The 22,706-nt window shown below is 43.0% G+C and overlaps 1 protein-coding gene across 1 annotated transcript; it reads right to left on the bottom strand.

Moving 5' to 3' along the window:
• Positions 1–3,138: 3,138 nt before the first annotated feature.
• lingo1b (leucine rich repeat and Ig domain containing 1b) lies at positions 3,139–22,393 on the bottom strand. The gene is made up of 2 exons (XM_062394618.1): positions 22,188–22,393; positions 3,139–5,155 (listed from the first exon to the last, which is right to left on the bottom strand). The coding sequence occupies exons 1-2, from the start codon at positions 22,197–22,199 to the stop codon at positions 3,296–3,298; spliced, it is 1,872 nt and encodes a 623-aa protein (XP_062250602.1). The 5' UTR covers positions 22,200–22,393; the 3' UTR covers positions 3,139–3,295.
• Between the last annotated feature and the right edge of the window lie 313 nt (positions 22,394–22,706).

Here is a 22,706-nt window from a genome sequence, read left to right on the forward strand (position 1 = left end):
ATAACGTGTGGTCTGCAGGTTTCTCTTGTTTGAAATTGAGACATAAACAACATTTTATCCTTTTGAACACAGTCACAACTCCGCTCCTGCCGAGCTTCTCATGTTTCCAGTGCAGCTGCGATGAGGTATCGGTGGCAGCCCTTCAGAAATACAGAAAATAGGTTAGCCTGATAAACATTCTATTTTTAAACCTGTGCTTAACTGTCATGTAGGGAAACTTCCGTAACGGAGGCAAGAGCCAAAAAGTTTCTCCAGTGACACAACAACAAATCTGTTTTATGTGAGGTTGCTTCCTCTCTCTCTTGAAACTCCTCTTCATTGTTACTACTGCAGAGGAGGTCATGTTTTCATTACCACTTGTTTTTGTGTGTTTGTCTGCAGGATTACTCCAAGGGTCCTTAACGGAGTTCAGGGAAATGCTGTAGATGAGTGGTGCATGACCCGGGGAAGAACCCATGCAGGTTTACAACAGATCGGAGTAAACATGAGGATGCTGGAATGTTTTTCAGTTTCTTTGTTCGTTTTGTTTCACATGAGGAGACAGCGAGTTAACCTCGGCGGGGGAATGCTCTCCAAGTGCCCCTCTCGTTTCCTTAGACTTATTTTCTCCACATGGGTTTGTTAACCTTATCAGAGTTACAAAGTGGGACGTTATTTCATGTGTGTGAGCTTTTAATCGTTTCATACAGACATTCACTTCATAACCGTTTCCACGCATGAACTCATAATGGTGAGGACATTATCTGGAGTTGCCCCTTCACCCGTAGAGAAGAAAACATCTTTTCATTGGTCGTGGGGTTGAAGAGAAATGTTTTCAACACCACCACTCACTCTCCAGACAATGACCAGTTCTATTCACACATAGGCTCAATGATGTAGAACACTTGTGTTCTGGCATACAGCTCCTCAGTGTAACGCCTGGAGATGTTCATGTTTGCAGTGGATGTGTAAAAGCAGCTCGTGTTTGGTAGTCAGGTCAAACCTCTTATTCCTGAATCCAGATAGATGCTGCACTCGCGGTCAATTTCACAATCGCAGTGTTTTCAATGTGTTTGTAATGAAATGAGAAACATTCAGGGATGTACTGAAGACTGCAGCTTAACTCTCACATCACATAAACTGGATGCAGTGTCACAGGATGTCATGTTTATTTCATGTTATAAAAAACCATTAAGATATTTACAGACCTGTTCACAAGCAAGCTAAGTTCTTTTGAAGTCCTTGTGTTGTTTTTTTTTGATGAGGCTGACATTTACAGAACTGGTCTAAATCCTGACCAGGTGTGTGACCCTTCAGGATCTCATCCCCAGTGTCAGGCTGGGGATGAAATTATATTTTTCAGTTTTGATTGATTATCACTGCAACCAGAAAATGTTGCAGCACTCGTGACTGCAGGGTTTTCAGAAGTGCTCTGTGTTGACTTGGGGTTCACAGATTGTCCTCTGTATAACTTTACCCTCCTCACCTTGTGACCTGGCTAGGCCTGAATAAACTATGGGATTTCACGGCCACATTGGCAAACACCAACATTAGAAGACTGCGGTGGGAGGAGTGTTTTTAGAGGGTTACTAAAAGTAGGGCTCACCGTGTCTCTGCTAAGTAAAGCCGTAAGATCTGTGAACATTGCTCGCAGCACAGATGAAAAATGTGTCCTCACATTCACTTTATAGTAGATTAGCATAAAATAAGCACCCCTTAGTATAAAACGTTATTTATTTTAATAGAATATCCATCTGCCCATCCCTTTTTTAGGTATTGTAAGAGTTAATGAACCTATTATCTTCAGAGCAGACCTTGACTGTGAAATTAATTAGACAACATAACATTCTTATGAGGCATAAAACGCAGTTTTTCAATGTAAACACCGGGTATTGCTCAGCTGAAAGCTGGAAAATGGGCGACTCAAGGCAACAAATTAATATTGTAAAAATGTGGGAGATGCACTGGTGACAATGTTACCTCGGGACTCGTGCAGAGTGCTCACGCTTATTGAGCTGCCAAATGGGAAAATAAATTAACTTTTGTTGCACTCGATGATAAATTGTTAATGTGATGATTTTCTGAGGTACCTCTTTATACACTGTAAAAAGCTGTTGTGCTCTCTTTTGGTTTATTTACATCAGAACTAATAATTGAATCTGCTCTTCAGATTGTTATATGTTCACAACCCAACAGCCATTAAAAGCATTACTATTGTGCCATAGCGTAATATACAAGGAAAGAATAAAGTACAGAAAAAATATCTATAGCTGAACAAGTCAATACATTTAATGACAAATGTCCCTTTAGTTGGCAGAAGGGAGCACGTACTGCAGGACTGGGATATTGATCTTGGTCAGTGTGTTAACATGCACACTTTTAATTTGACTCTTACAAGATTTTCACAAATGATAGACACAGCCATATTGTAATAATTTGTCGGTGACAATTAAATGAAGGTAAAGGCAAATGCTTGATGGTTTTGTTTTGAAGAAACCAGCACGAAAATGGGCAGAGAAAACAAAATGTGTGATGTTGGGTGATGACGTCAAACTGTCTTTTTCTTAAGACATATTTTATCATAACATTACATCTCCACAAAAACATCACTTTTTCTTCACAGGACCTTATTCTGAAAAAATATTTGTTTAGTCTTGAAACAGATTTGTCTCCCTAAAAATATGGACTATGTTGTAACTGTGACTTTTCTTTAAAGTGCAATCTTTAATCTCTCCAAATCTCACTTCCCCTTCTTTGTATTTGTATAATAATACTTGTTATTCACTTGTAATGTGACCAAAGAAAACTGAGAAACTACATTCAACTTAAGATTTCAACTTACACATTTTTCTTTTTTGTTCTTACAGTGCGTTTTTGTGCTTTGTACATCCATCAAAACAAACCACAGCAAAATGCAACACAATCCAAACAACAGAGTCATTCTCTTATTTTGTGCTGATAGAGAGATGAAACCTGGAGAACAATCCCTGCATCACGAAACCCCTCCGATCCGTGTGCTTCACTCAAACTGTTACCTTTTTTGATTTGGTTACACACAGTAATGGAATTGTCGAGGTGCATGTTAACATACTGATCTGAGTATTGCCAATACAAATTTACAGAAATGGTAGTATTTGCAATTCAACCTTTTGTTTTGAAGAGTCAGTCCCTGAAGTAAAAAAAAAAAATCTATGGTATATTGGCAAGATGCATTTGCTGCTGTGCAATTTCTATCGCTCACGAACCGAGTACATATTCGAAGTGAGGATAGGATGCATCCTGACCGCAGTCTGTAAGCTGACCTCCGGTTAAAGGTTCACATGATCTTCATGTTGAATTGTACGGGCTCCTCAGTTGGACTGGCCTCCTCCGTTTCCTCTTTCCGCGGCACATACTCGACCTCTATACTCGACTTGGTGCTGTCTTTCCCTCTGCTCCAGAGAAACAGTATCACCAGGCAGAAGAGGACCACTCCGAGGAAAGAGATAAATCCCATGGTGGTGGCGATGATCAGCGTCTTCACGTCGAATGGAAAGGGGACCGTGGCCCGGGTCACATTAGCTCCTTCGTCGCTGGGCTGGTTGGAAATAAAGGCAAATGTCTTGTTTGGCTGGTGGGGCCAGTTGGGGGAGTAGCTGTGCACAAAAAGGTGAGCAGCTTTGGTGGCGTTGCCCGCTGCGTTGCTTGCAATGCACAGGTAGGTGCCGTTGTCCTGGATTTGGGCGTAACGCACCTCCAACGTGCCATCGTTAGACACAGAAAGTCTCGACCCCGCGGTTTTGGTAGTGATGTATTCCTTCTTGGGGGAGAGCCACATTATCACGGGGACCGGGTCACCCTCAGCTTGGCAAGAGAAATGAACCGTGGTGCCCTCATCCACGTGGCTTTCTTGAACTTTATAATCCATGATCTTCGATTTCTGGCAGATGAAATAGTCGGAGGGGAGGATGTCTGGAAAGTCCTTGAACTCTTTTCCTTGCACCACCTCAGGTGAAGCACACGTGGGCTGCTGTCTGTTAAAGTTGAGCCTCCACCTCCGGCGGAAGACCCAGAGCAAGCGACAGTCACAGGCCAACGGGTTGTCATATAAAGCCAGGGTCTCCAGGTTCCCCACCGAGTGAAAGACAGACTCCTCCAGGGTGCTCAAGCTATTGCTGGACACATTGAGAACACGGAGGTGGTTGAGTCCTCGGAAAGAATAGGGCTCAATGGCAGTTAATCTTCCACCAGCCAAATGAAACGCCTGCAGCTTCGGTAGATTTAAAAGTTGGTTGCCTTCCACAGTTTGAACGGGATTGAAAGACAAATTCAGAAACCGTAGATATCTCAGGTGACTGATGGCCTGGTAGGGGATGGCGGTCAGGTTGCAGCTTGTGATTGACAGGGATGTGAGGTTGAGTCCAAACAAGCATTTTGGGGTCATGCTATCCAGGGCGGGCATATGCGAGACCTCCAGCTCCCTGAGCCGATACAGCCTCTTAAAGGAGTAATCCCTTATGACAGTGACGTTCAGATAACGCAATCGAAGTGACACCAGGTTATGTAGATGGCTCAGGGCATCAGTGGGCACCGAAGCCAGGTTGCATCCCTCAATGTTGAGCTTTTCAAGGTTGCTGAGGCCATGAAACGATCGGGGTGAGATGAACACAAGGTCATTGTCGCCGACTTCCAGCGCCCTCAGGTTGTACAGCTCCTGGAACATATAGTCGAGGAGAATAACAATTTTGTTCTCGCTGATATCCAGCTGGGTGAGGTTGGTCAGGCCGGTGAACACGCCCAGCTGAATGAGCTTGAGCTGGTTGTTGCGCAAACCTAGAGTTCGAAGGTTCATGAGGTTGCTGAATGCCCCCGGCTCGATGGAGGAGATGGTGTTTTCATTGAGTTGCAGCTCTTCCAGTTGAGGGTAATTGATGAACTCCTCCGGCCCCAGAGTCTTCAGACGGTTCTTGCTGAGGTCCAGCTGCTTGGTTTCCGTTGGGATGCCTTCAGGTAGCGTGGCCAGTCTCCGTCGATGGCACACGACCGAGCGCTCCTGACCGCTGCAGTCACATCGGGAGGGGCAACCGGTGGTGGAGCCGGAGAGGACGGTGCCCAGCATCAGGATCAGGATTGGCTGCCAGCAGGCCATCAGGTAGCTGTGCCCTCCCGCCTCCCCCGACACCATCCTACTGCTTACCTGTGGAGACACAGACAAATAGACGGGTTGATAAAGTGGAATGATGGTCCAGAAATTGCTTTGACAATTGACAAAATAACAACCGCAACAGGACAGCAGACAGAAAAACAAGAAAATGCCTTTGTCATTCTCTTCCAAGAGAGAAGAAACAGCAGCAGTGAAGCAGGATTACATTGAGCCCTTTATCAAATTCAGCTTATTAATGAATGCATAAATAACTCAATAAAGAAAAACGCACAAAATGAAAGAGAAAAGGTTTACTCATGGAAACAGATAGGGGTAATTACAGCTGCCCTTATTTTCACAATAACAAGAATATATTGTGGCTCAACTTTTTTTATAGAATTATCATCACAGCTTTCTTTGGATGAACTGGAAATATGTGATAATGTACCCAAGCAGATTGGTGAACCATTATATTCTTATTGTTTCCTCGGGTTTGATCTGAATAAATATCTTTCATGTAAAGTGCCAAATCACGACATATAGTATCTCAAACCACTTTACACGGAAAGGTCCTTACAATATTATAGGACTATAATAAACAGCTTCCACAATGACCAGTCACGGTGAATTAAAACTCCAATGACTTCAAAGTCAGTGGATAAAAAACAATTTCCCCTTGTATCGGTAAACCATTAAAAAAAGATATAAGCCACCTTTTCCCCTCTTGCTGAATAAAATGTCATTATGTCGACTTTCCCTCACAAGTAATGAAATCAGCCAATCAATACAAGGGCTCTGTCACAGAATGTAAGCACCCTGCTGGGGGCGTCTGTCTTCTGACTGGACTGAAGACAGTTCCTGCCAGGAGCTGTGACACATCGTCTCGGCTCATACAACCCATTTTTAATAAGCAGCCCCAAAAAGAAAAGCCTTTGTTGATCTTCAAATGCCTCCCTGAAACATTTGCAATCCTAACGCATCCCGTGCCGTGGTGAGCTGTTGACCTTGCAGCAGTGATGTACTGTAAAACAGAGATTGCTGCCAAGTGGTGATAAATGGAGACAGGGGGAAGTTTAAACCCCCTATTTGATTTTGACTCAGGGGCACTGTAACTTGCTAAAACCTTCAAGCTCGACTTCTCACATCAATCATGTGATTTAAGTCACAGCTCTATCAGCGGGACACACTCTTAAAGAAGCCTCATGAAAAGTACGAGAAATTATGCTGTGATTTGTCTTTATGCAAAGAAAACAGGCTTCTCCACTGCTCTGTTGTCATAATGTCACCTAAGACTCAAGCTAATGATTAATGTTCTTACTTAGACCTTTTTATCTGAACACAAAAGAATATAAATCCATTAAACTGTTTAAAAAAAGAACTAAACATTATTATATGCGTATTTTTTGATAAAACGTCTGATACCAATATATTGTCTGATATAATAATCATATTTATATTAAAAGAAACTAAATTGAATTTAAGAATGATTGCCAAGCTGTCGTAATGAAACTATGATATTATAACAATTTGCTATAACTCTTTTATAGTTTGACCATATACTTTATAATAAGCTATAAAAAGCCACAAACTACTTTTCCTATCGGCACATATTGGCTGATATCGGCCATAATCATTAACCAACTAATAAATCTGTCTATAGTTGTAGTAAATTTATTTTTGAGAGGGTTATATAGTCTCTGTACAAAAATAACATTGTCCTTTGGCCATTGAATAATCGATTATTGTTTAATATTCTTAAAATCGCTTCAAATGATCCGTGTGATGCTTTTTAGAATCTTTCTCATCTGCTCTGATGTCAGTTTAACAAACTGATGAACTTGACGGGGACGATCAGGAGCATTCTCCGTTTTATTGGTCCACCTCAAATTTACAGACAAATCCCTGTTATTGAATTAAATTCATGGGACTGCGACAGCTTGGGCTGTCGTCTGAGTAACAGCCAGGCGGCTTCCATTTTCACTTCCTCCAGAGCTGTTGATTCCTGTTGGCTGCCTCTGTCAGACATGTGGGGTGTCAGCCCACAGTGTGTATCAGGGAAAAAGCACAAAGTCAGAATAGAAACTCAAGTGCAATTATGTGAATTTGAAGAAAAATACCTGGTATATATATAGAACGTATAATTCCCCAAATCCCCACAGTGTGTAATATGTATGAGATCAGGTGCTAAACCCTGGTGAAGTGAGCTATTGTAGAGAAACTGGGAGCAGGTGACATGTTTATCTGTTTGACACAGTGTACTGTTTTATATAGTAGAATCAGAACTATGAATGAAGCTGAGGTGCAGCGATGTCCTTGTTAATCGGGAAACAAGGAAATGCAAATCCAGCGGTGAGTTTCTTACCGGGGTTCCATGCATGATTTATGAAACTCGCTGTAGTAAGAGCAGGGGGCTGCTATCTGTGTAATCTGGCCTCGCAGCCCAGTTCTACTCATCATCTCACCACTTCACTTCGACCTTGAGCGTAAATGTGAAAAAAGAAAGTTGCCAGACAACCTCTCAATTAAAATAGAACAGAACTCCACATGTTAGTCTTTACAATTTCAGTGCCGTGCTATGAAGAATCCTCGTCTTTTAAGAGGAGAGAATCCCTTACACTTTCAGCTTTCGATATATCGCTGCATCTATTCTTTGTCTCTACCCTGATTCCTTCCATTTCTCTTATGAAAGCATTGTGGAGAGGGAGAATACAAGTGGACAAGCCCTTTCCCCTCTTCCCCCTCGATGACTGTTCACATTTCCGGGGACCTCTCACCCTGTCACCGTCTCGTCTCAGGAACATGTCCTGGCTCACCATTAGTCTCTCGTTGCCGTCTCCTCTCTCGTGGCGCTGTGCGGTTTGATGTGCGGAGCAAACTGAGAAGGAGGTGTGCATCGTTAATGGGTCACTGAATGTCTGCAAGCAAATGAGCAATGTGCATCAGTGCATTCAGGCCCTTTGGTTTGTATTTTTAGATATTGTCAAGTACCTTTTGTTGAGGTAATGTTTGTAGGACTGTTGGGAATTTACATCAAAAATAGGTGAAATGGAAATAATGATTTCTGCATCATTTCCAGACGGGGGAGTCGGCAAATGACAACAGGTCGATGAGAAATGACTTTGACTCGAAAGTTACCGATCTGTATTTAGAAATAGAAAGATTTGTCATCACCCGCACACTAATGCACATTGTTGGTTTGGTCCCAATAAACTGTGAGCCCTGTTTGTCTGTCGTGCTCCTGTTGGAAAGTTCCAGCTTGAGACCACTGTCATGAATCATCAGTGCAGCTCTGGAGCTCAGATTCCCCCCCCGCCCCTGATATATTGAATAGTTGAGCTTTTTCTTTTTGATCGATGTACCTGCAGGTTTGGGCACAGGAGACTTCTCCATGTTTTCTCTCCTTTCCTTTATTGCACAAATTGTTGCTTTTTGGGTTTTCAATCATGTGGCCCCAGCTTTTGTGACAGTGAGTTTTTCTGATAAAAAATTAAAGTATTTTTTTTCTTGTATTATTTTGCCTTGGCCTCAAACCCTGCGAGCATTCAGTGTTGCTGAATATTTTTTTTTTTTTAGAAAAGTAGAAAAAGCAGTTTTGCAAATGTGGGGCATCGTAATGAGTTGTGTAATCTCACATTCGGCTTTTTAATGCAATCGTACATTGACAACAAAAACATCATTTAACACATATCTCCTTAAAGCAAGTCAGGCATGCACAATCCACAACTCCTCCTGTGCACCCCACATGTTTGAGTCAGTGATGCTTTAATGTCTGTAGCAGGCTCATTAGTACCACCCCTCTCATAAGCATCTTGTTGTTCAGTGGCAAACGAATCCCAAAGAGCTTTTAATCATCCTGCGACGTGAGGATGAAACAAAGAGGAAGCCACAGAGTGACAAAGTTAATATGTATACGATTTAAGAGAGGATGATTGCTTCCGCTGGTATGTTTGTGTTCAACCGACAAATTCAAAGCAAACATTTAAAAGTAAAAAAAAAAAAGCAAACAAACAGGAAGAGCTTGTGTTCAGCGACTGAAGTGACAACGTTTGTGTGAGATCACAGCGAGAAGACGTCTTTGAAATTATCCAGAGGCTCCTGAAGGAGACGGGACTACACCTGGATATTTAAAACTGCAAAACAATTTCAGAGAGCAATTCAATTACCAACATGAAAATGCTACATCCTACATAGATATATCAGCCTCTACAGATCTAGACATGCAGCGGCTTTGCATACTAACGTTAAGGATAGAATAAGTCGACAGCAATATAATTACATTGGAATAAATACTTTTTGAACCCAGATATATGTATTACAGCAAAGGGTGCCAGCTCATCTACATCATCCAGAGGAGAGAAAGCAGTGAGATATGAGAAATCCAATGAAAACAAATCCTCCATGAAAGCTTAAGATAAAGGTAACAACCCCTGCACACGTAAGAAGGAAACTGCATGATGTGATCATCCACCATGCCAGGATCAAATACTGGGAGAAGGACAAAATGGTTCAGGGCATATCAGCGACTCCCGCTGCGATGCAGAAACACACCTGCATGGGATCAGCCAGCTCTCCATCTTTATTTTTCCTGACAGCGGTATCCTCCGGTTATCAGGGCTCTCAGCCAGAGAGGCATACGGTTTTGCCTGGAGAAGTTACTGGAGCCGGAAGATGCCCGCATTCATACGTGTTTCTGGGAGGAGATAAGCGTCAAGAGGAGGCCTGAGGACGCTAGATAATTAAGATGATTATTTTAGAGGACAAACATATCAATAGAAGGCTTTTCTTCTTTTCTTTTGAGGGTAAGAATTGTTATTGCAATGAATTCTCCTGCTATAGCTTTGTGACAGTCTACTTGGAAACAAAAGGGCCATGCAGGGATGCTTATCCTTTTTATAAGTGGCAACTGAATGACTCCAAACCTACTCAAAACACCTCATGGCTCATAATCCAAAATGACAAGTGTTATTGAGCCGGACAATTAGAGTCCAACATAATTACATCAGTGTTTCCTCATTGAGATTTGCCCTCTGGAGTGTTTTTTTAGCTGTGTGGAGTTTGCACGTTCTCCTCTTGTCTCGGTGGGTTTTCTCCGGCTACTCCGGCTTCTTCCCACAGTCCAAAAAACATGCACATTGAGATTAGGATCCTTTGAGATGCTGGTGACCACCTCTGGTATCTTACATATATCTGGGTGTGTCCGACCTCTGGGTGTGTCCCACCTCTCGTCCAACGTCAGACCCCTCAAGGGTAAACAGTGTAGATAATGGATGGATGGAACCAGCTGCTTGGCCATAAAAAATATCAAAACTCGATAACCAAATGTTATGTGATGACTTTTGAGAACCTTGAGTTGAGCAGTGGTCAGTAAGTTTATGGAAATGAAAAAAGTGAAACCTAAGTGTCCTTCAACAGATAATGAAGCATGGCCGTACATGCTGGATAATCTTCCATTTGACAGAATTCGGTAGATGACTGTTTTTTTAAATTCCATGTAACATGTAGCGCAGAACGTGTACATATACAACGAGTACTAACCTTTCATCCACCTGAATATCAACAACAAACTGTGGTTAATGCAACTGGAAATAACCGTTTCAGTTATTGGTTCCCATTTGACTGTGTCTGTCTCTAAGTACCTTTTTACTGCCCTGACGGAGACAGCCTCCGTCCATGTGTCAGATATGTAAGAGCTGCTGGTGGTGGAGGCTGGTCACCAGCTCATTGGCTTTTATGATGTTCCAATGTAATACTTACTTAAAGAGCAAGAACTTTAACTTTCGGTGTCATCGCATGAAAAGATTTCTATGCATATTTTCAAATAAATCAACACACTACGTGTTTTTTTTTTCCTCAAACGATAAAGTAATCTTCATTTTTAGGTTAAATAGTTTCAAATATGTTTTGTACGACTTCCTTAATTTATCGCTACGTCTGTTGCACTTAATTAAATTAAGAGCTGATCCAATGTCAGGTTCAGGTCAGACTCAACCTGGATTACACATATAAAATCCTTAAAAAATTCAAACATAAAATAGCAGCACAAACTGCACTCTAATAGACCAGGTTGGATTTTTTGGATGTTTCGAGTGCTATTCTCTACCAGGCTACTTAACATTATCTTCAAGTAATGGGAAGTGTCACTTATTGTGGAAGTTCAAGATTCCCTCACTTCTCCTGCACTTGACACGGGTCTTAAATTCATTTCATTATGGTCTTAAAAGTTCTTAGATTTAACTCGGTGAAACGTGCAGCGACTCTTTGATGTGAACTTTAAACACTGAGCACTGAAAACCCCAGTTTTACTTCTCACCTTTTTAAAATGAATTCTTCATGTTGTACTCCTGTGGGGCATGACCCCCCCCCCCCCTTTCCATGCAGACTATGTAAGCACCTCCACATGAGCTGCACTGTGTTCAAAGTCACGCCAGGAGTGACGGTCAGTAGCGAGTCAGTAGGAGTTGTGTTTTCCTCACATCTTCGTCCTCTATGAAATGGAAATGCTCTGTTTCAAAAGGGCCCCTCTCATCCTCCCGCTGGACAAGAGTAACCTAATCATCTTTGATCCTCCACTTCCACCTGTGCACCTAAAACAATTCAATGGACCCTTTTTTCTGTGTGAATCGTCTGAAGAACATCAGTTCTCCATTTGCAGCCACATTTCTAGAGATGACTTAGTCCCCTGGCATCACTGTTTCCTGTATTTTTATCTCTCCATGCCAGTTTTCTGTACATATCACATATTGCAAATTTGTCTCTGGGGGCTGTACAATCTCCAGCATCTGCCACCCTGTATCCTTACACCCTTGAAATTATATGAAGAGACCTCTTTCCCAGAAGAAATTTGTCTGCCTTGAAAACACCATTATTATTCCCTGGAGTAACACAAGATAAGCTAAGTGATGTGGATCACTGCGAGAACAAGCGTACTGTAAGCGAGAGACAGAGCACCACAGTGGCAGTCACGGAAAAAAAAACACAATTTACAGAACAAGATAAACATAAATGTGATGCACATCAGCCAAACAACAAGAGACGGCAACACAAGACCGACTTCACAGCACAGCTAATGTCTCCGCCACAGACCGACACACTCACAGACACAACTCGACTACATTTGGGTCAATGTGCCACAACAAAATTAAAACATGTCCCACAATTCTTCTCCAATTCCTCATGCTGCTCTGACTTCAGATAATGCTGTCACACATCTTGCAATGTATTTGTTATATTTTTGACGACTTGTCTAAACCCTTGAGAGAGAGAGAGAGAGAGAGAGAGAGAGAGATAGATAGTGTGTGTTCCTGTACTTGTATCTGTGTGAGGACCATTTGAAGCATACAGCCTACAGAGTGAGGACATATTGACCAGTCCTCGCTTTTTCAATGTGCTGTTTAAGGGTTAAGAATGGGTTTTAGTGTTAGAATTAGTTTAAGATTAGGGTTTGGCATTCAGTTGTGACGATATCCTCACAACTATAGAGGGATGTGTGTCTGTGTATGTGTGCGAGTTCTCACAGATCAAAATGACCATAACACCACAAACACATGAAGTTTTGCCACAGACGGCACAAATATGGCCCGGAGCCTCAGCCATGTGTGTACACAAAGACCCTGTCCCACAAGATTATACGTTTGCATCTCAGAAATGAAGAACTGCCGTGCTTTATAACAATAACAACATCAAAACTGCAAAAAAAGAAAGATGCACTCTTATAAGTAAAGTTTGTGGTTGAAGTCGAGGGTTGGAGACTTGTGCAGAAACAAAAGAGGAATCCAAAGCACAGCGAGTTCTCGGCTGACACCTACATGTCACGCCCTAGAGAAGACCCCTGCTGAAACACGTGGGCGTCAGCCATGCTGGAATAAAAGCTTTTCACTACGCACAGAACTCTGAGCTCTCTGGATTTCTCAATCTTCCACTGTGCTATGTTTTGAATTTATGATAATGAAGACGTGTTTGTTACTGTTCCTTTCAAATTGTAGGTTGTCTTATTAATAATCCAGTGTGTGAATAAGCACTGTCCATCGATAACTGGTTACAAGGTGTAACTGTCACGTGATTTCTGTAGTTCGATCGGCTTAAATGTATAATGTTTGTTTATTATGAGGAGTAATATTTATATTTTAAGATGATATTGATTGTTTGGATTGGATTTGGTGATGTCCCCCTGAGCGAGTTTAATAAAGACGGGCTTTATGTTCCTGATCAGGTTTTTTCATGACACCAACTTTCAAGCAGAAAAAGGAACAAAAACGACTAGAATCAAAAACCTTGACCATTTGGTATTTTCTAACTTCCCACTTTGCAAATTTCCGATGAGTTGTGAGCTTTTATTTTCCAAGGATATTCGTTTCGACTTATGAATCAGCTGCAGCATTGTAGAATCGTTACACAACTCTAAATAGTCGTAATGCATTCAGCAATTTAAGAAAGTGTATAGTTGAAAACAAGGCCATATTGCAATTGCCTTTTTAAGTACTACAGAATTCTTTCAACTCATTTATTATCCACTTAAATTGTTTTCGGGCTCTTCGCCTGGCCGAGTGAGAAATAGTCCTGAAACCACTTTCTTTGAAGCACTGGTTACTGGTTCGGTCTTTTATTGTCTGGGTCTCCTCGATGTATGACTGTCTTTACCAGGCACTCGAGACTCCACACAAGAGACCGGCTACTCTGCCATTTCACACTGGGCAGGTAGAGTACAATCAGTGTGTGGGAGCTTCTGAGCTGGGAGCAGCTGCCCACAGATTTATATGGGGGGGGGGGGGGGGGGGGGGAGCCAGAGGGACTCAACCGGACAAGCTGGCCGAACCAAAACAATTAATTGGAAGAAGCTGCACAGAGCTGCAGACCGGACCAGGCAGCTTCTGAAATGCTTAGTGCTAACAGCCCTTCTGAGAGTCATTTGATTCAATGCTAATGTGGAAAATGTTGCTTAATGCACGTTTGATTTGCCATGCGAAGGCATTTCTTTAAATATGTCTTTGCAGATAAGTGATCCATTTTTCTTTTAACTATAGTTCCTAAGTATCCATTCCCAGTATTTTGAATTACACTGGGATGTAATTAAAAACATGACTGGCATTTTCTTCCCATCCTGTGGGACAACTAATAACATCCAGTCAGATCTGAAGCAACTACCCGATCCTGGTGCACGTGGGAATCCTCAGAAAACAGGTCCTGAGATGAACCTGCACTGCACTAAGCCCGTTACACAGGTTTTTCCATGTAGATCTGTTTCTTGGTTCATTGACAAGGTCTCACAATAAAGCCACGTGAAGAGGCTCCTCTGCTTCATTAACACCCTTTCCTCTTGAAAGTCAAGTAGGATAAGCTGGAAATTACACAAACCTTTATCCCCCCCTACTCACCATCGGGGAATTTAAGATGTTTTGGACGGCAAATGAATAGAAAGAGCTAAATGCCATGCTGAAGTCAATTCTACCTCCGACAAGCCTCTTACCGCCTCCAAAGAAAGCACAATGGGAGATTTTGAGAGCTTCACACCAAATCACTCCACCGGCTGCAGTACATGAATGTATAGTGTCTTGCTGACGCCCAAACTCAGAGTCCTTGTTCATAAACTGGAAGCCATTTTAGTCATTGAAGGTGTTCTTCTTTGTTGTTTTTTTCAAATCCTCCCTCCTGGTTGGTGTTTACATTCCCCCTCAGGCCAGAATAGAGCAGAGCAATATGATCAAAATGTCATATCCCAATGGATTTCATTTCACATCATCTGCAAAGACAGATATTAAGTTATTATCTCGCTCCATCTTCATTATTCTGTGCCATATGGCGGGTGGCAAGGCAAACGCATCCTTCAGTGTGTGAGTTTGATGTCAGCACTCTGCTTTCGTGGCTCTCCCTCGAAGACTCTTCGCACTGTTTTATACGAATCTTGAATAAATGGTGAAAGAGGTTGCCAGTGTTCAGAATCTGCTGTGGGGATCGGTCTGTACTGCTGAGCTACAGACTTGTCGAACCCCTTACCACATGCGAGAGAAGCTCCCTGTTTCAGGCACGAGGCTGTTTTGTCTCGACTGAAGTCCTTTTTCTGAATTCCCCCCTCGTGTGTCACCTTCACTCTTCTTCATGTCTATTTGTGTAGCCTGCATGTACATTTCCTGCCTGTATCCATGTTGTGAGGACAAAGGCAAAACTGTTAAATTATGCCATCAGTTTTTGGTACAACAGAATAAACAAGCAACAATAGACAATGAAACAATAGACATTTTTCTATCTTCACACTATACTGTATATATGTATATACAAATAACTTTCAGACTCGCTTCATATAATTCTTTGGAACATAAAGAAAACAAAATTAAACAATAAGGACAACAAATAGCTCCACCAGGGATGATAACACACTGGGCCACCGCTGCACATTCTTGAAGGAGCATATCTCTCTGTTTACCCGGGCGGCTTCGGGCACTTGGATCACTGCTCGGTTCATTTCATTCCACCTTATGAGCAGAAATTGAAATATGCAAAGCCTGTGGTCAAGATAGAGGAGGAAAGAGGACCAATAAGGCGCAGCAGGGACTGCATTTTGTTTTCTGACTGCACCAATCAAAATGTTTTTGAAGCTGCAACTGGCAACCTCCATGAACTGGCTGACACAAGGCATCTAAGCCGGGGTTCACTGCCAGACTAAGTCAACTTGGTCGGGCCAGGAGGGATGACTGCAGACATCGGGATTGAGCCGTGCACAAGGCCAGAAACTCACTGACAGAGACGATCAGTGTCTCAAATGAGCTAAACAGGTTTTCAGCCAAGGCCCTGCATCAGTTGCCACTGTTAGACAGGCATGCTGCTGTACTGCCCTTAAGAAACCCCATAGTTGTGACGCCTTTGCTTGATTACTGTGAACCAAGCGAGGCAGCACATTGCTGTCCCACTGTGTGCGATTTTTAGATAGCTCGCCTTGCATTGTGGAATCAGAGGCGTGACGTGTAACACAACAGCATCAGCCTGTTCTGTCATGCCAGCTTTCCCTTACAGAGACGTGAAGGAGCCCTAAATGCTGGTGCTAAGGCTGAACAACAATGTCACTCATTCTGTGGCGAACAAAGCTCTCGCTGACAACCTTCATGTTTTCTACTGCAAACGTGAGGAGAACAAATTCACTCCCCTTACCCACTGCAGCCCAGCGACAGCAGCCACAGTCTCACCTCTGGCAACCAGCATTATTCAGGCCGCAATTAAGACATGTGACGGGGAGGAGCTGGATCTGTGAGAGACAGGAAACCAGCACAGTTATGATCCCAGGCAGTGTTTTCCTCTCTTGTCTTAAAGCCAGTGTGGACTCAATTGGCTCCAATGCAGACGTCCAACAGATCCCTGGAGCTGTGTGAAGTTCCTTCCTGCTTCAAACTCATCCCAGCCCACAAGAAACCCCCTCATCACTGGACTGGATAGCTACTGCTGCTCTGTCATCAGAGGTCAAACTGTCCATTGCACGACTGATGCATGTCACAGGACACCTGCACTGCACCCTAGAACACCTTGAGTGCCCAGGGGGAAATGCAGGGATCCAGTTTATGGGCTTCAGCTCGACATTTAACACCGAAATCCTTTCCCCCCCGAACTCTCACCAGCTCACTGTATCCCCCACTGTCTGTGAGTGAACCACCAGCTTCCTGACAGACAGGCCTCAAGTGAGGTGGGGTGAGAGCAGGTGAGGCGAGGGGAAGTCAGAACCGTTAAACGTCTGTGAGGAAGTTTTACAGCGGCGGTTCAGACAATGGCTGACGACCTGAGTGATATCTGAAGCAGAGAACAGACGTTGACTGAGTCAGACGACTCGGACAGAGACTCTGATGTGTCTGCTGACCTGCCAGCCAAGGCTCCGGGTGAGAGACACCAGTGAGTAAGAGTCAGAATCACTGTGAAGCCTGCAGGTAAAGATTGACCTGCTCCACTTCTGTTGGGGGATCATTCAAACTTTTATTTCTCAGCCTCCGAGACATGAAGTGAAACCATTTAAGGGCTTTAGCCTTCGGCCTTTATTGTACGTCATGCTCATTAACATTTTTATACCACGAATAAACAGCGAACAATTTAACTGAACTGCAAAAGGTGCTTGTTGTGCAGTCGTATCCAGCTTCCAAGGCAAAGGCAATGATTGACAATAAAAGCCAAAGGTTTAAGCTTTCAGATTTTTCTTTCAGTTGTTTTCTTTAATGTTTCTGAGGCTGAGAAATAAAGATTTTCAGAGAGAGCCCTCGGGTTTGAGCAGGTTGTTTTTCAACATTGCTCAGGTTTGAAAATGTTTTTTTTTGTTATCAGGGGGCACCTAAAGACTTAATGGTTTAGGAGACGCCCCTCAGCATTATTCTACATCATAATTTCCAACAGCCCAGAGTAAACCGTGGAGATCTGCACGGTTCTGGAAACGACCGTTTCTTCAGACCTGAAGCTGAACACCAACAGCAACACCTTCTTTAAAAAAGGCTGAGCAGAGGATGTATTTTCCATGGCAACTGAGGAATTGTGGTCTGCCACAGGAGCTGTAGAGCCAGTTCCACAATGCAGTCATCGAATCTACCCTGTGCACATCAATCACGGTTCGCAGCAGCCACCGAAAAGGATAACCGACAGCACGAGCTGTAAGGACAGCAGAAAAAAAAAAAAGTCATTGGTGCTCCTCTGCTCACCCTCCAGGACTTGGACTCTTTTAGAAAAGCAGGAAATGGGCAGAAAGAAACCGTAGAGCTTCTTCACACCACGGACACAATGTGTGTGAAGTGAACGCCCTGCTGCAGGCGCCACAGAACCCTGTTTACCAATACTGTCAAGAACATCTTTACTGGTGTCATCACCAACATAGGAACCATCTACTACATCTACATCTAGTTACTTGAGTTAGTTATTATAGCCTATCGCCACATGATGCTTATTATTTGCTCTGACACACACATGCCTGCACGATTTTGTATATTTTGTGTGTGATCTCACTTGAGTATTGTGTGTTGTCTGTAAATTAATATGCAAATTGTCTTTTATATTTCGTGTATTGCTGGAGAGTATCGGCTGGAACCAAATTTCTTGGGTTTCTGTGAACATACTTGGCCAATAAATCAGATTCTGCTCCCATAGGCTTAATTGCTTACTACCCCGGCCCATATTCACAAATCACAATTTGTCTCATAGGGCTTAACAAAGTGTGACATCCTTAAACAGATTAAGGAAATACTACTACCAATTTATCTATTAACTGGGGGAAAAACAAAGAAACCTTAGAGAGAGTCAAATATAAAGAAAATGTATGTTTAAGGTAGAAAATGTCTGATAGAGATGAAGGGAGCAGTGATGAGATATGAATTGAGGAGTTATTGTCTCGTTGTAATCACTGTACACGATCAGCTGCCACCAGGATCATCACCATCTACATCAACCATCATGAGAATACAGAGCAATGATTCACTCTGACCAGAACTCTGTTGTTGGCTCTGATAATAAAACCAGCCAAGCAAATCGAAGGCATAAAAAGAAAGGACACACTCCTCTCTAATCACGTCTGGTGAATATTATTGTAGGTACAGCTACAGTATGATATCCTCGAGCTTTAGGCCAGTGAGCATGAACACGAGGCGACCTCTGTCCTCCATCCCACTATAGCCCCTGACGGTCTCATATTTTGCATGAAGCTGTTATCATTAAATTTAAATGAGGGAGGCTGCAACAGAGCAGGATGGCCGTGACCTTCTAAATACATTTGTAGAGCGCAAATTTCAGTATCCTGTGACAGATCTGCCTCCGCCTGTCCGCTCGCCATCCAGCAGACACTGTGTAAACACGTGGCCCCGGCAGTCTTCACCACACTCTCTCTTTCCCCATTTCCTTTTCAAGGTGGCTGATGTTATCCATTATGTGGCAGTGACTTGATTCCAGATGGATCTTGTTTCAGAAAAAAGGCTTTAATAGTAACACCCTAGATGTTTTCTGGCCGGCAAATGCAGCGCTCCTTTCTGGGCCATCACAAAATGCTGTTATGTGCTGGGCTGCCCTGATTCAGAGCTGTAAATATAACGGGCTAAGGTCGGCACCCAAACTAAAACATGAGAAAAATAAATCATAACAGACCCTACATGGGTTTGTGATGCAGGTGGAATTATTTATTTGGTATCACAGTCGCTTAAGTTGAGCATAGAGGGTGAACTCTGAAACAGACTATCTCTGCTCACAACACAAAAGCAACACATGACCTTCGTTTTACCACAATAGTGTCTTCCTTGAATTTAGCTACGCGTAATGCTGATTGTTACTTCCTCTACAACATTTCACTTTTATTCTCCCTGAGCTGTAAGGAAAAGGAAAACTTGAATCCATCCTATAAAAGCACCACCTCGGCTTTGATGGTCCCCATTTCATCCCACTGTGAGAAAATTGGCTATTGTTCAGTATTTTGTATGGACCACTGCATCGCAGAATATTAAGCACAAGACAGCATGGGACAAAAAGCTCTGGGAAAACAACACATCACTCCTGCTTTGGGTGTGTTGTGCTGTTGTGTTTGTTACAGACTGAAGGCTCAGGCCTTTGTTTGCTTGTGTGTGGTTGGCCTTTATAATTGTACTGGCACTAATCGCATAGAACAAGTGCTTTTATATAGATTGACGATTAACATATCATTATCATTTAAATAACATTTATTATTATTATTCTGCTCATCTCATTCTGTTGGGTGTTTGGCAAAGATACTTTGAGATGCTCTCAGATCCTTGTACCCACCGGACAAACTTCAGTCTCGTATGCAGCCGTCATGTGAAACCAGCTCCTCTAATCCCTTAACACATATGAACAAGCACTGTCCTGAGTTGCCCTCTCACACACACACACAGACACACACACATACACACAAACACACGGCACACAACCTGAGATTGTTCACACCTACTGGAGATATTCCATTTGGTCTCAGCGATGTGGAGGTGCCTGGGTAGAGCGTGCAGGAGGCAGCAGTGATTCGTCATTAACACGTCCACTGGCTCGATGCGAACTCTCCAGACGGATTCAGATTCTCCAGATTCACACGTCGGTTCAATAAGACATTACAGAGCTGTTCTTCAAGGAAGCTGGGAGGGTGGAATCTGCTTAATGCCTCGTTCAGATGTTTTAAGATATTCACATTCGCACAGGCATCTCATCTGGCTAATGTCTAGAATAGTTTGGGGTCTCTGTGCATATGTGAAATAAGCTTTAGCTAAACATGTTCTCACTCATCTCATGGATCATGGATAATAATAAATGCTGAAAATAGCGAATGGTATAAAACACATTAAAGGTACCATGATCAGATGATATTGATCAAAAAGCAAATTTTAGGGGCAAAGGGTGACACATAGACTGATCACATGAAAGTACAGTTTCCCTTTATGCAGTTTAATTACATTGGTTTTTCTGGTCTGGTTCAGCATCACCACTCACCCTAACCCACTTGATTCTTTTGGCAGACTTTAAATAAAGTGGATGAACACAACGTAGCTTTCATCAGCTTAACAGCCTGGTGTTCAGAAGGTGGGGGAGACCAAAGTGGAGCTAAAAGGGGGGGATATCAGATTCCTATTCATCATGGAGAACAGTATGATTCCAATTGGAAGCTAATGTTGCTCTAGATCTGTTGAGTGTGTAGATATCCCACCTTTTACATGGTTATAATATATCTGTGCTGCTTGTTCATTTAAACCCTCATTAGCTAAGTGCAATTTCTTTAACCTAGTTCTGCCCTATTCGCCTCAAAAAGAAAATACATTATGCAGGTTATTACGCAGACATAGGTTTACATCATATGCTATCAAATCAATGTTAAGTTAATTAAACTGCAATGGGTGAATTATACATTTCCCAGGTCTTCATATTCAGCTGTAATTTGTGCATAAATGCTGCAAATATGCAACTGAACAAACGGAGGAAACTCATTCTGACAATATGTAGATTGTTGAAAACAGTTTGCCCTATAACAATAACAGTCTTAATTAGTTGTTCACTAGATGTAATCATATATTCCAGTTCTGGAACAAGCTCATTTCAGTCGATTGAAATTGTGTCTGAATGCTTTGGAGGCGCAGACGTGCGCACACAGCGACACGCATCAATAACTACAGTCCAAATAAAAAAAAAAGATTCCAATCAGCCATCATAACCTGAGAACAGGGGCCCAATTAAAAGCTGTGTATAGCTCATAAAGCCTTGATGTGAAGAGCAGACCCTTCACTTAGAGACTGCTGGGGGGTCGTGGCTGGCAGAGGTTGTTACTGCGCTGTTAAAAAAACCAAGAGGAAGAGTCCCCTCATCGTCTGCCTGTCGGAGCGCTGCAGCCATGATTAGGAAGATGCAAATACATCAGGCAATGGAAATTAAAGTATGAGAGCTTATGTTGCCTCCGTAAATGATTATACAAAGTCCCCCATCCTCCCCATCACCATCTACCTAACCTGTGGCCAATCTGAGACCTGCATCGGCTGCCACATCCCCACCGTATATATCCCCAATGGCACAAGACTGCTGGGAATGAATGAGTGTGAATTTGGAGAAGTTTACTGGTCTTTGAAAGAACATGAATGTTAATGAGGGCAGATTAGAAAGCAGCAACAACACTCGGGGAGAAACACAAAACCGACTCTCTCCTGCTCAGCCTCACACCTTCAGCTGTGATATCAAAAGGTACAGGACATATTTGTGTGTGCATGCTTCAATACACACACACAAACCATATCACATTTACACTGTATGCCTGCATTCATTTGCATCATGAAAAATATCTATGCAACATAATGCACATTCAAATGTCACACAAACACACACATACACACAATGTGTGTGTGTGTCCCATCAGCACAAACCCAGATTTCATAGCACACAGCAGAATGAAACCCATCTGGATGACAAAGCACAAATAAGGTCTGGGTCCCTCTCCAGTAAATAATTCTTCTTCTCCCTTCTTCCCATTTGCTTTTGTGACACAATTTTATTCTTGACATTAATTTGCTCCCTTACGATCCCCTGGCCCCACCACTGCACCATAATAAATCTGATCCAGTGCCTCACTTCTCAAAGCCCACCACAGAGACTGAGTACTCACCAGGACTGTCATGCGGAGAATTCTAATTCAGGCAGCTCCATGTTGCCAAGGAAATTCAAAATGCCTCCGAAAGCATGGAGACAGGGATGCAGGATTCCAGAAGGGGTAGATTCAGAAGGGAGAGAGGGATGAATGCAGCGACGAGAATCCCTCGTCTTAGGGGCATTTGACAAATGCCTCTGTCCTCTCCAGATGCGCTAAATCCGGCTGCACTGATAGGCTGACATGTAAACACACAGGCGGCTCTGCTGGCTCACACAGGCTCACATGCATGCTGCACCTAGCAGCGACGGAGGGAGGCAGAGGGAGGGGCAGCTGATGAGAGAGGTGGAGGGAGGAGCTGCAGTGCACTGAGAGGATGAGGAGCACCGAGCTCCGGCAGCGAGGGGAGTTGAAAAGAAATATGCTCTGATTGCGCTGGCAGCATCTTCTGATTTTTTGTTTACTGTACAGTTCCTGTTTACGGAGGGATGGGAGTGATCTGGTTTGCTGGAATACAGGCGGCGGCGTGAGGGAGGG

This window comes from Platichthys flesus, chromosome 1 (genome assembly GCF_949316205.1).
Source record: "Platichthys flesus chromosome 1, fPlaFle2.1, whole genome shotgun sequence".
NCBI lineage: Eukaryota > Metazoa > Chordata > Actinopteri > Pleuronectiformes > Pleuronectidae > Platichthys > Platichthys flesus.